This window comes from Pezoporus flaviventris, unplaced genomic scaffold (assembly GCF_033815535.1).
Source record: "Pezoporus flaviventris isolate CSIRO_AGI_PZ_B2104156 unplaced genomic scaffold, CSIRO_AGI_Pfla_v1 ptg000015l, whole genome shotgun sequence".
NCBI lineage: Eukaryota > Metazoa > Chordata > Aves > Psittaciformes > Psittacidae > Pezoporus > Pezoporus flaviventris.
The window spans coordinates 6,747,781-6,759,450 of record NW_026892563.1 but is presented as its reverse complement, the minus strand read 5'-3'; the positions used below and the strand labels follow the sequence as shown (position 1 = coordinate 6,759,450).

At 41.6% G+C, this 11,670-nt stretch overlaps 1 protein-coding gene across 3 annotated transcripts in view; it reads right to left on the bottom strand.

Moving 5' to 3' along the window:
- The window catches only part of IL1RAPL1 (interleukin 1 receptor accessory protein like 1), a 735,754-nt gene that overhangs the window by 4,382 nt on the left and 719,702 nt on the right, over positions 1-11,670 (bottom strand). For all 3 annotated transcript variants that reach the window (XM_061453322.1, XM_061453320.1, XM_061453321.1), the window contains one exon: positions 373-543. In XM_061453322.1, the coding sequence (XP_061309306.1) occupies positions 373-543 (171 nt within the window). The remainder of the gene's footprint in view (positions 1-372; positions 544-11,670) is intronic.

Sequence of the window (11,670 nt, the reverse complement as noted above, 5' to 3'; positions counted from 1 at the left end):
CGTAACAAACAGAACCATGGAAATCTTTCCAGGTAAGATGTCTGTATTCATTCCTAGATATGCAAGGTCTCAAAAAATTTGTGAAAAAATGTTAATTTAATTCATTTCTTTTAATCATGCATGGCCTTTCTGCACTATCTCACCTTCAGTCAACATAATACAAAACCACAATCTTCTTATCTGGGAAATACATATTAAGTATGCTTGGTAGCTTATTTTCACCATTCTGTAAGATAAGGGAGGAAAGATGACATTCTGAAGATATAGAATAGAAAGTATATAGAAAGTAGATATAGAAATGATACTAAACCAACCAGTGCAATCACTGCATTTGCTGTTTAGGGAACACACAAGAATAAAGACATTACTTACTTCCTGTGGGAATCAAATCTCTGTCTGGTATGAACAACTTATATCCATAATGCTTTTCAAGCATATCTGGTAGGATCTCAAGAGCAAATCTTTCTTCTTCTCCAGTTTCTTGATTCCACTGGTCAGGATCCACTTTGGTATAAGATAGATATGCATCGTAGTCTTTGTTGTCTAAGGAAAGAGTGGAAGCAAGTAAGTTGGCTTATTCATTATTCTTGCAGATTTCCTAGGCAATTGCCCAGGAATTACTTCTAGAATTTCCCAGGAATAGTAAACTGTTTAGATAAAATGGCAATCTTTCACCCAGTATGAATCTATTCACCTTTCCTGTTCCACATGGTAGAGGTAATCCTTATTTACACAGATGCATGGGAGAAGGCATCCATATCCATAGACTGAAGCCAGTTTATGTATAAATATTTGTGTAAGGCTCTGTATGGAGGAAATCCACTCTACTGTGAGTGACACCTTGTGAGCATAAAGGAAAAAAGTCACTGAGAATAATTTCAATTCTTCTCTAGCTTTAAAAGGGAAAAGTATGGCAATACCTAAGCTAATGTGCAGTTGTCTCTGTTGCATAGTAAAACCATTTCAGTCTTGCCAGATTTTTACTATAGATTTAAGGGCTGAGGCTGAAATGTTCTAAGAGTATGTGTAGGTTTACTTGTAAAACTCACTGGCTTTCCCAGTCTGAAATTATTGCCAAGCATAAACCTTTGCTGCATCAGCTCCTGATAATGGAGTTTTAATCTCTTGAATTCTGTGTGCTTAAATTTGCAAATTTAATGTTGCATTAATGTACATTTTGTAAACACATTAACAGTGTGTTATTTCATTTCAATATGAGAAATAAATGTGCCTGTTTCTTAAATGTGTTTGGTGTGCCTACTTGAAAGACTGGCTCAAAAGAGCCATCATTAATTTTCATTAGGGGGTCAATAATGCCAAGTGCTCTGGAACTAATTCAGTGGAATAAGAGGTCATGTTTTGACGTGTTGTGAAGAAAGCAGGAAAAAAATCAATGGCAAGAGTAATGAAACGTTAACATCCTTCTAACTCTCTTGACAACATTATGCACAAGCTATCAAGAGTATCAATTGCTTGTAAAAGAGACCCGACTGAATACTCTGCATACTGTGTGTCACAAGCAACATTATATTCAGTCAATGTTGACTTTATTTTGTGAGCCACTCCTTTCCTCATTTTACACCTGTTTGTATTCTGTATTATTTAGAAAAGCCTGCCAAGTGTGTGAAAGAGTATAAGCGAAATCAATGGTAATAATCTTGGTCAGTCCACTCTTCTTTCCAAGGAATCATGCATACTGTGCTCATTAACATTTGAAGATGATAAAATTAGAATTGATTATACTGTTACTATTTCCAAGCTTTCCAAACCCATGAAATGACCGTGGGCTCATTCGCTCCCCTGCATGCTTTTTGTGTGATACTATTTGTTGGATTGTTGTATCCACAGAAAAACAAACACAAAACCAACAACAACAACAACAAAGAAAAATAAGAAAAAAGAGAAGCACCGCCTTCTATGGCTCACTCTTTTCACTATTTTTCTTCAGAGTGTATGTGAAACAATCCTTAACAACAGACAAGCATCTAATGCCTTTAAATAACACTGAACGGATCAAGCATGAGATTACATAGCAGTTTTTTGTTTCTGCAGTAGGACACTGTTAAGCCAGCTACTGAGTTAACACACAGAGAGGTCAAGTGGGAAAAGTATGACAACTGACAAAATGAAGATCAGGTAATGCCATCTTCTGCTGTCACCTTAGCAGTGGTCATAACCATACCATGTGCTTGAAAGCAGTGCTGCTCTGTTGAAAATCTTTGAGTAAAGATGAGAACATATCACTTCTTGAAGGGATAAATAATAAGAAATAATGCAGTATTCAAAATGTTTTAAAGGCTCAGAGTATTGCCTGCTAAGATTGTTTACAAATCCTTACTTAGAGGGAAAATTATTATTGCTATGCCATTGTTTTCTTGCTTATATAAATATCACACTAACCCATTTATTTGACATATACATTTTTCATACCGTGGAGGCAGACAATGCAATATCCTCTATTGTAGAGAACACTTATTACTCCTCTAGTTCCCTAGTTTTAATAGCATTTGAAGGGAAAGAATGACCAGGATCTAGGCTACATCTCACTCACCGGGGGCGGAGCCAGCAGGCTCAGCGGCAGCTGTGAGCGGTTAAAAACCTGCCCAGGGAGCGCAGCGAACAGAGCGGGCCGAGGCAGCTTGCGCGGGCAGGCGAGTGGGGGTGACCGCCTGGTGAAGAGGACTCGGCTGGAGCGCAGGAGGAGGAAGGACTGCTTGCTTGTGCAAAGAGACGTAGATGGACTGATCGACCACATAGAGCATGGTCACCACTCGATCAAAACCTGTAGTTAGGAATAACGTGGGTACCCAGACTGAGCCTTCCTGCGGACATGTGGCTGTGCAGGTCTCTGGCTGCAGTGAATGCCTGAGCCTGGCACTTGTATCAGAGAGCCAGTGACACCACTTGTGTGCGCTGTCAGCAAGTAGATGACCTGCTAAAGCAGGTGGTTGAACTGAGGGAGGACCTAGAAAGGTTGAGACCTATCAGAGAGTGTGCAAGTGAAATAGAGTGGTGGAGCCACAGCCTAAGGCAGGGGCAGAAGGAAGTGGTTGAACAAGTGATAGATCCCCTTCCCTCCTACCCTCAGATAGAAGGAGTAAACTTAAGGGACAAGGAAGTATGGAGGGAGGTCCCTCCTTGGAGAGGTAAGTGAAAATCCTCACAATCCCTTCCTTCCTCCCAGTTGCCCTTGAGTAACAGGTATGAGGTCTTGGAACTACAGGGCCAGGTAAATGGAGATGGAGGGGTAGATCCATCTAGTGAGTCACCTAGGGCTTGTCATTCACCCCCATGCCTTAGAACTTCTTCAACTAAGAAGAAGAGTAATTGTGGTGGGTGACTCCCTTCTGAGGGGAACAGAAGGGCCCATTTGTTGACCTGATCCATCCCACAGGGAAGTCTGCTGCCTACCTGGGGCTTGGATTGGAGATGTTAAAAGGAAACTCTCTGATCTGGTGCAGCCCTCTGACTACTATCCACTGCTGGTTTTTCAGGTTGGCAGTGATGAAATTATTACAAGGAGGGCAAGGGCAATGAAGAGAGACTTCAGGGCACTGGGACAGCTGGTTAGAGGGTCTGGAGGGCAAGTGGTGTTTGCCTCCATACCTGTTGCAAGCAAAGGTGAAGAGATAAATAGGAAGAGACTGCAGCTCAATATATGGCTATGGGACTGGTGCCAAAGGCATGGGTTTGGGTTTTTCAGTCATAGGCTGCTATATGAGACACCTGGTTTGCTGGTGGCAGGTGGGATACATCAGTCCCAGAGGGGGAGAAGGTTTCTGGGGCAGGAGTTAGCAGGGCTCATTGACAGGGCTTTAAACTAGGTAGGAAGGGGGAAGGGGAGATAACTGGGCCTGTTGGGGACAAGCCCAAGAGAAACATGCTAGGGCTTGAAGAATGGCAGACTAGGGAGAACTCTCAATCTATTGTTTCATTTGATGGAAGGGGTAGTTGTTTAAACCCTGTCCTGCAGGGGAAAAAGGGTATCTGGGCAAGGGTTAGTAGAGCTCACTCACAGAGCTTTAGGTTAGATTCGAAATGCGAGGGGGTTGTAGCTGGGTTTGAACTAGTGGGGCAGTGTTCTAGTATTAATGAAGACCAGAAGGCCTCCCGCCTTCCAAGGGTGCCACTAGTGTGCTCTGCTCGCTCCCTGAAATGGCTGTACACCAATGCACGCAGCATGGGGAATAAACAGGAGGAGTTAGAAGTCTGTGTGCGGTCTAATGGTTATGACCTAGTGGCAATTACAGAGACATGGTGGGACAGCTCACATGACTGGAATGTGGTTATGGATGGCTATGTCCTTTTTAGGAAAGATAGATCAGCAAAGCGAGGTGGTGGAGTTGCTCTTTATGTGAAAGAGCAACTAGAATGTATTGAGTTCTGTCCAGGGACAGGTGAAGACCAAGTGGAAAGTCTGTGGGTGTGAATTAAGGGACAGGCTGGTACAGGTGGCACAGCTGTGGGGGTCTATTACAGACCTCCTGATCAGGACGAAGGAGTTGATGAGGCTTTCTACAGGCAATTGAAAGCAGCCTCATGACTACATGCCTTGGTCCTTATGGGGGATTTTAACTACCCCGATATTTGCTGGAAGACTTACACAGCCAATCGTTCACAGTCTAGGAGGTTCCTCCAGTGCCTTGATGATAACTTCTTAATGCAAATGGTGGACGAACCAACTAGGAGAGGAGCGCTGCTGGATCTGGTACTCAGCTACAAGGAGGGTCTGGTTGAAGTAGTGATGGTCAATGGCAGCCTGGGCTGCAGTGACCATGAGATGGTGGAGTTTAGGATCTTGTGTGGGAGGAATAGAATACATAGCAAGGCCACATTTCTGGATTTCCGAAGGGCAAACTTTGGCCTCTTCAATCAATTGCTAAGGGAAGTATCATGGCAAAGGGTACTAGGTGGTAAAGGGGCTCAAGATAGTTGGTCAGCATTCAAGGACCACTTCTTCAGAGCTCAGGATCAGAGTGTCCCAGTGAGTAGGAAGTCAAGTAGGGGAGCCAGGAGACCAGCATGGTTAAACAAGGAACTGCTGGGCAAACTCGTACGGAAAAAGAGAATCTATGGATTATGGAAGGAGGGGCTGGCCACTTGGGAGGAATCTAGGACAGCTGTTAGAGGATGTAGGGAAGCAATTAGGACAGCTAAGGCCTCCTTGGAACTTAATCTTGCAAGTCGGGTTAAGGACAGTAGAAAGGGCTTCTTCAAATACATAGTGAATAAAACTAACACAAGAAGCAGTATAGGTCCACTGCTGAACGAGGTGGGTGCCCTGGAGACAGAGGATATAAAGAAGGCAGAGGTGTTGAATGCCTTCTTTGCCTCTGTCTTTACTCCTGCAGACTCTCCCCAGGGGACCCAGGTTCCTATAGCCCCAGAAGGAGTCAGGATAAAGGAGGAGTTTGCTTTGGTAGATGAGGATTGGGTTAGGAATCAGTTAAGTAATCTGGACATCTATAAATCGATGGGTCCAGATGGAATAAGGAGCTGGCGGAGGTCATTGCTGAGGCACTCTCCATCATCTTTGGTAAGTCGTGGGAAACAGGTGAGGTGCCTGAGGATTGGAGGATGGCAAATGTCACGCCGGTCTATAAGAAGGGAAAGGAGAACTTGGGTAATTGTAGACCAGTCAGCCTTACCTCCATCCCTGGAAAGGTGATGGAACAACTTATTCTTGACACCATCTCTAGGCATATCAAGGATGAGGGGGTCGTTAAGAGCAGCCAACATGGCTTTACCAAGGGGAAGTCATGTTTGACCAACCTTATAGCCTTCTATGAGCAAGTAACTAGGTGGATGGATGATGGTAGAGCGGTAGATGTGTTTTTTCTTGATTTCAGTAAGGCATTTGATACTGACTCCCACAGCATCCTCATAGATAAGCTAAGGAAGTGTGGGCTTGATGATCAGGTAGTGAGGTGGATCAAGAACTGGTTGGAAGGAAGAAGGCAGGGAGTTGTGGTCAATGGGGCAGAATCTAGCTGGAGGTCTGTGACTAGTGGATTCCCTCAGGGGTTGGTGCTGGGACCAGTGCTGTTTAATATTTTCATCAACAACGTGGATGAGGGAACTGAATGTACCCTCAGCAAGTTTGCTGATGATACTAAACTGGGAGGAGTGGCTGACACACCAGAAGGCTGTGTTGCCATTCAGCGAGACCTGGACAGGCTGGAGAGTTGGGTAGAGAGGAACTTGATGAAATTCAACAAGGGCAAGTGTAGAGTCTTGCATCTGGGGAAGAACAACCCCATGTACCAGTACAGGTTGGGGGCTGACCTGCTGGAGAGCAGTGAAGGGGAAAGGGGCCTGGGGGTCCTGGTGGATAGGAGGATGACCATGAGCCAGCAATGTGCCCTTGTGGCCAAGAAGGCCAATGGCATCCTAAGGTGCATTAGAAAGGGTGTGGTTAGTAGGTCAAGAGAGGTTCTCCTCCCCCTCTACTCTGCCTTGGTGAGGCCGCATCTGGAGTATTGTGTCCAGTTCTGGGCCCCTCAGTTTAAGAAGGACAGGGAATTGCTTGAAAGAGTCCAGCGCAGAGCTACAGAGATGATTAAGGGAATGGAACATCTCTGTTATGAGGAGAGGCTGAGGGAGCTGGGACTCTTTAGCTTGGAGGAGACTGAGGGGTGACCTCATCAATGTTTACAAATATGTAAAGAGTGAGTGTCAGGATGATGGAGCTAGGTTTTTTTCAGTGATGTCCAGTGATAGGACAAGGGGCAGTGGGTGTAAACTGGAGCATAGGAGGTTCCATGTGAACATCAGGAAAAATTTCTTTACTGTGAGAGTGACAGATCACTGGAACAGGTTGCCCAGGGGGGTTGTGGAGTCTCCTACGTTGGAGATATTCAAGGCCTGCCTGGACAAGTTCCTGTGTGATGTACTCTAGGTTACCCTGCTCTTGCAGGGGGGGTTGGACTAGATGATCTTGTGAGGTCCCTTCCAACCCTTAGGATTCTGTGGTTCTGTGATCTGCACAGATGTCTTCAGGCAATCATGAATTTATTCAAACAGCAAGATGGGTAGTCTGGTTTGGGAAACTGCCAGCTGCATTAGCACAGTGGTTTACCTGAGTTATTATACTCCCTATCTGTCAGGGTCATTTTAACTTTTTTTCATTAAAAGTAAAAAGATCAGTTTAAAGCAGAATCACCTTATATGGTAATTTTGTAATCTGATGGGCTGGTGTACTGGCATAAGCAGACAATTTGGAAACTGAAATGCCTGGGATACACAGGGGATGCTTACGTATGCCTTTTCTTTACTTCTATGATATTTATATATTAGCCTGCTTTTAGTTAATTAAAATTATTTGAGTTACATAGCCAGCTCTGTGAAACATTTTAAGAACTACCTCAGGTTCTTAGTTAAATGGTCCCACCTACTCCTGCTTGTAATGGGTGGGACTTATACCTACCTTCTAAAGAACTTTTTTTTTTTTTTTTTTAATGTGCTGTCCCAATGGACTGAGAGGGAGACATAGGAGACTGCAGACATCCAGATCTTATGGCTGAGTCAAACTCTGGGAACTGGGGCTCACATCTTACCAGTCTTTTAGCCATGTCACATGGAAGCAGAAGGCTCTCTGCTTTCCTCACAACCCCTTTGCTCTTGGGATATTTTCCATGTGAGCATTCTTTTAAGCAATGCATCCAGGAGTTTGTAGACTAATTATATAATTATGTAGTATGATAATTACAGATTTGGCTGCTTGGTAAGTTCAGATCCTGGACAGATCTAATATTCAGTGTCAGGAAGAAAAGGCAAAACTCCAAAGCAAAGCTTTTCTTTATAAAATGATAATTTCCTTATTTCCCTTCATCAGCAAACAATTATGTCCTCTATCCAAGAATTATCAGAATGAAACTGTGATTGATTGTTGCTTGCACTCTGGCTTTACATATAGATTATGCCATTTCAAAGATTTGTTTTATTCAAGCTCCTGTGCCTTAGCAATAAACTGGAATATAGTTACTCACTGTTTCCTCCCACACTTAGGAAGAAAAATACCTGCTAATAACCAAACACAGGGTTGTTGATCATTTCTTCTGAAACCTTTTTTTTCTTTCCCAAGGAGACTGAAAGTATTTATCTATGTATACTTTTGTACCTGAAAGTACTCTTATTTCCTTAACCATTTCAGATTTCTTTATTTGGGAACATATCAGGACAAGTTGATCTTGCTTTGACTCCAGGTATGCTGCAGGGCTGTATTATGTAATGGCTGCCCTTTAATTTAGTGAACAGAGATGAATGTGACATAGAATATCATGCAGTAGCAATACTTTGAAATATTTTGGTGTAATAAGTTTCCTTTTCCCATTATTTGTAAATGGACAAATAATCATCTTCTGTTATATGGTTTGTTTTCTGCTACCCACAGGTACTATACTATACTAGGATGGAGCTCTTCAACTCAACAGTCTCCATTTCTGTGAAATATTTTTGTATCCATTAATTGAAAATATGGAAACAAAACCTAAAGCAGACCTTGCATGGCCAAATTCAACCAGACTTGATGCAAAAAAAATTGTTATTGTACTGCAGACAACCATGAGAGCATATGGAATTCTGGATTAGCTTATCATAATGGGGTCAAATACAGTCTGTGCTCAAGTTTTGGATGCATTCAGTCCAAAAATGTTTCACAGACCCCCAAACCACTGTTACAGCAAGACTTTGGTCAAAACAGACTGTGAGGTACAAACTTTGCTATATCATTTTAACCATTTAATGGAGTTGAAAGTGAAGACACTGAGTAATATCAGCCACAGGTCTGACAAAATTGTTAGGATCAATCTTAGGGGTAAACATTGAGGGTGAACTCCCAGCTTCATTAGTAACACACAGAAACATTACTTCATTTAGTGGCCCAGTGTTTTAACCAAAACATCTGCTGCATCACTTCAACATGCATTCTTTAATGTTGTCCATTCAATTTGGAACTCATCCAAATATAAAATATGTTATCATACACCCTGTAACTTTCCACAGTGTTAATCCAGAAGAAGAAATACAAACTTCTAGGAGATGATGTTGCAAATGCTGCTTCAGCAGTCACTTAAAGGCTTATTGTAATCAAAAAATGAAACCCAAACTCTATATGCACCCATTTTGTTACAAGCAAATGTTGGGTAAGCAAATTGCCATCAGACATCTAAGAACTCATCTGTGTGCATGCTCTTTTAACAGCTACACATGAAGAAATGGTAAGCTGGTGCCTACAGAAATACAGATAAAACTTCCTCTTCTACTGGGACCACCAAATATATTAAACTTTGAATTTGTATTAAAGATGCACATGTTTTTTAATGGTTTGCATGTTGCACCCCAAAAAGCCAGCAGTTTGGGCCTTTGAAGATTTATTAAACATTGCAAATATTTTTGCTAATTGGGGACAGAAGAATCATATATATATATGAATGAAAAAATAAAAAAAAATAAAAAGCTTTCATAGAGTCCACTATGTTAAACAGATGAAAAACTGAATTTCAGCCTGCGTGATATGTTTTAGCACCATACAGATTAATAGATTAAAGCAAAGAGAAATCCTACAAAGTCATATTTTATAATGAATCTTATTTTAATGAAGATGTAAGGCCTAGACACCAGAGTGAATCCATGCTTCTGTGCATTCTGAAATTCTCCAGAGTAATTAGAAGTGCCTTCAGAAATGTTAGTGACCACATACAGGCTGCTCTGCAGCTAGGTGTAAGCCGGCAACAGATCTGGCTTTGGCAGATCTTCCATTTCTAGATCAATAGGAAACTGGACAGCTGCTTCCCCTCCTTTGCCAGAGCACATGCCAGCCTACTAAAGATTCAAATACTCATTTCTGGAGTCTAGGAGCAATGTTCTGATTTAACTCAAAGTTTTAGAATTTCAAATGGGATTCTAAGAAATGACAGGCCAGATCCTCTCAGTGCTGCAGGGAGTTGGAGTTGAGCCAGTGGAGGAGGCTTTCCTCTTTAAAAAATCATGCTGTGTTCAGGAAAGGTTGCAAAGTACTGGGCTTTCAGTGTCTCCCAGAGACTGTAGTGGCTTCAAAATTATTACTATGGCATTTCATAATCTGTATTTGTTTTATTATTTGTGGAGCCATATTTAGTGTACACATTGCAACAGTGTTCATCATCCTTAATGTAACGAAAAATGTGATTTAAATACTTAGTTGAGTAAAATGGCCAAATCCCAAGTCTTCCAAAATGCTTATACTTTTCCTCATGCTATTTACTGTTGCTTATGAAGCTCACCTTAACATTTTCTTTTATGACAAGCCCTTTTAATGTTAATAAAAATTAAGAACTGTCAATAATAGCTATTTCTAAGGCAAAGCACTTAAGTATCACATTCCTAATGACAATTCATATCCATGTGAAGAGTGGGTAATGGTGGATTGGTGGGAGGTTTTGTAAATGCAACACTGGAGAAGAGATAGAAAGAATGTAATCAGTTCTAAAGCGGATCTAGAGTATTCTCAGTACACCATAGACCAGAAAAAAAAAAAAAGTTGCTTTGTCCTTACTAGCACGTTTATAAAGACATTAAAGCAATCAACATGTATTTCTTTTTTCTCCTTTTTTTCAGTCCACATTAAGCCATACTGAATAAAGAAATACCGATTTGAAAGTTGATTTTATAAGGACACTTGAGAAAAATCCTAAGTATCAATACTGTTTTTGACACTTCTTGAAAATAAGGAGTGAAACCCAGCAGATAAAAATTTAGCCCAAAAAAATAAATACAGTGAGATGATTTCAAGTGTCAAACAAATATTTTCCATAAGCTATATTTGCCCTGGTTTTCTGTAATTACAGCTAAAATTTGTCATTGACAGGTAGACAAGATAAAATATTACTTACTTAAAACAAATAAGCTATTTTTAAAGTTAATTTTTCCTCTCTATTTAGTCTAATTTTGTATTCTTAACTAAATGAAAAGTGTATCTCAAACATTCTCAGTCATTCTCATTAATGTGGAAGTTCAAATTTATTACTACTGCTGAAGACATTCTACGTTTAATATAAGAGACTGATAAACCATTACTCTTAGTTGCTATTGGTAGATATGAAAACTGAGAAGTCTTTATCAGAGTTTGTCCTGGGTTCAGCAGTAGCAGTTATTTTTCTCCTTCTTAGTAGATGGTGCAGTGCTACTTTCAACCTGGGAATGACGCTGATAACACCAATGTTTTTAGTTGCTGCTTAGTAATGTTTAGTTTGACGAAGGACATTCTGAGCCGCATGCTTTGCCAGGGAAGAGGGGAAGCCAGGAGGAAGCAGAGACAGGACACCTGATCCAAACTAACCAAAGGGGTATTCCATACGACAGCACATCATGCCCACTATATAAACTGGGGGCAGTTACCTGAAAGGGTTAGATCACTGCTCGGTCGGGCTGGGTATCCATCGGTGGGGGGTGAGCGGTTGTGTTCTCTTCCCTTGTTATTTCCCTTATCATCATTATTGTTACTGGTGGTAGCAGCAGTGGTTTGTGTTATACCTTAGTTACTGGACTGTTCTTATCTCAGCCCGTGGGAGTTGCATGCTTTCAATTCTCCTCCCCATCCCTCCGGGAGTGTGGGGAGGAAGTGGGAGGAGAAGCGAACAGCTGTGTCGTTTCTGAGTGATAGGCTGGCCTTAAACCATGACAGACTACTAA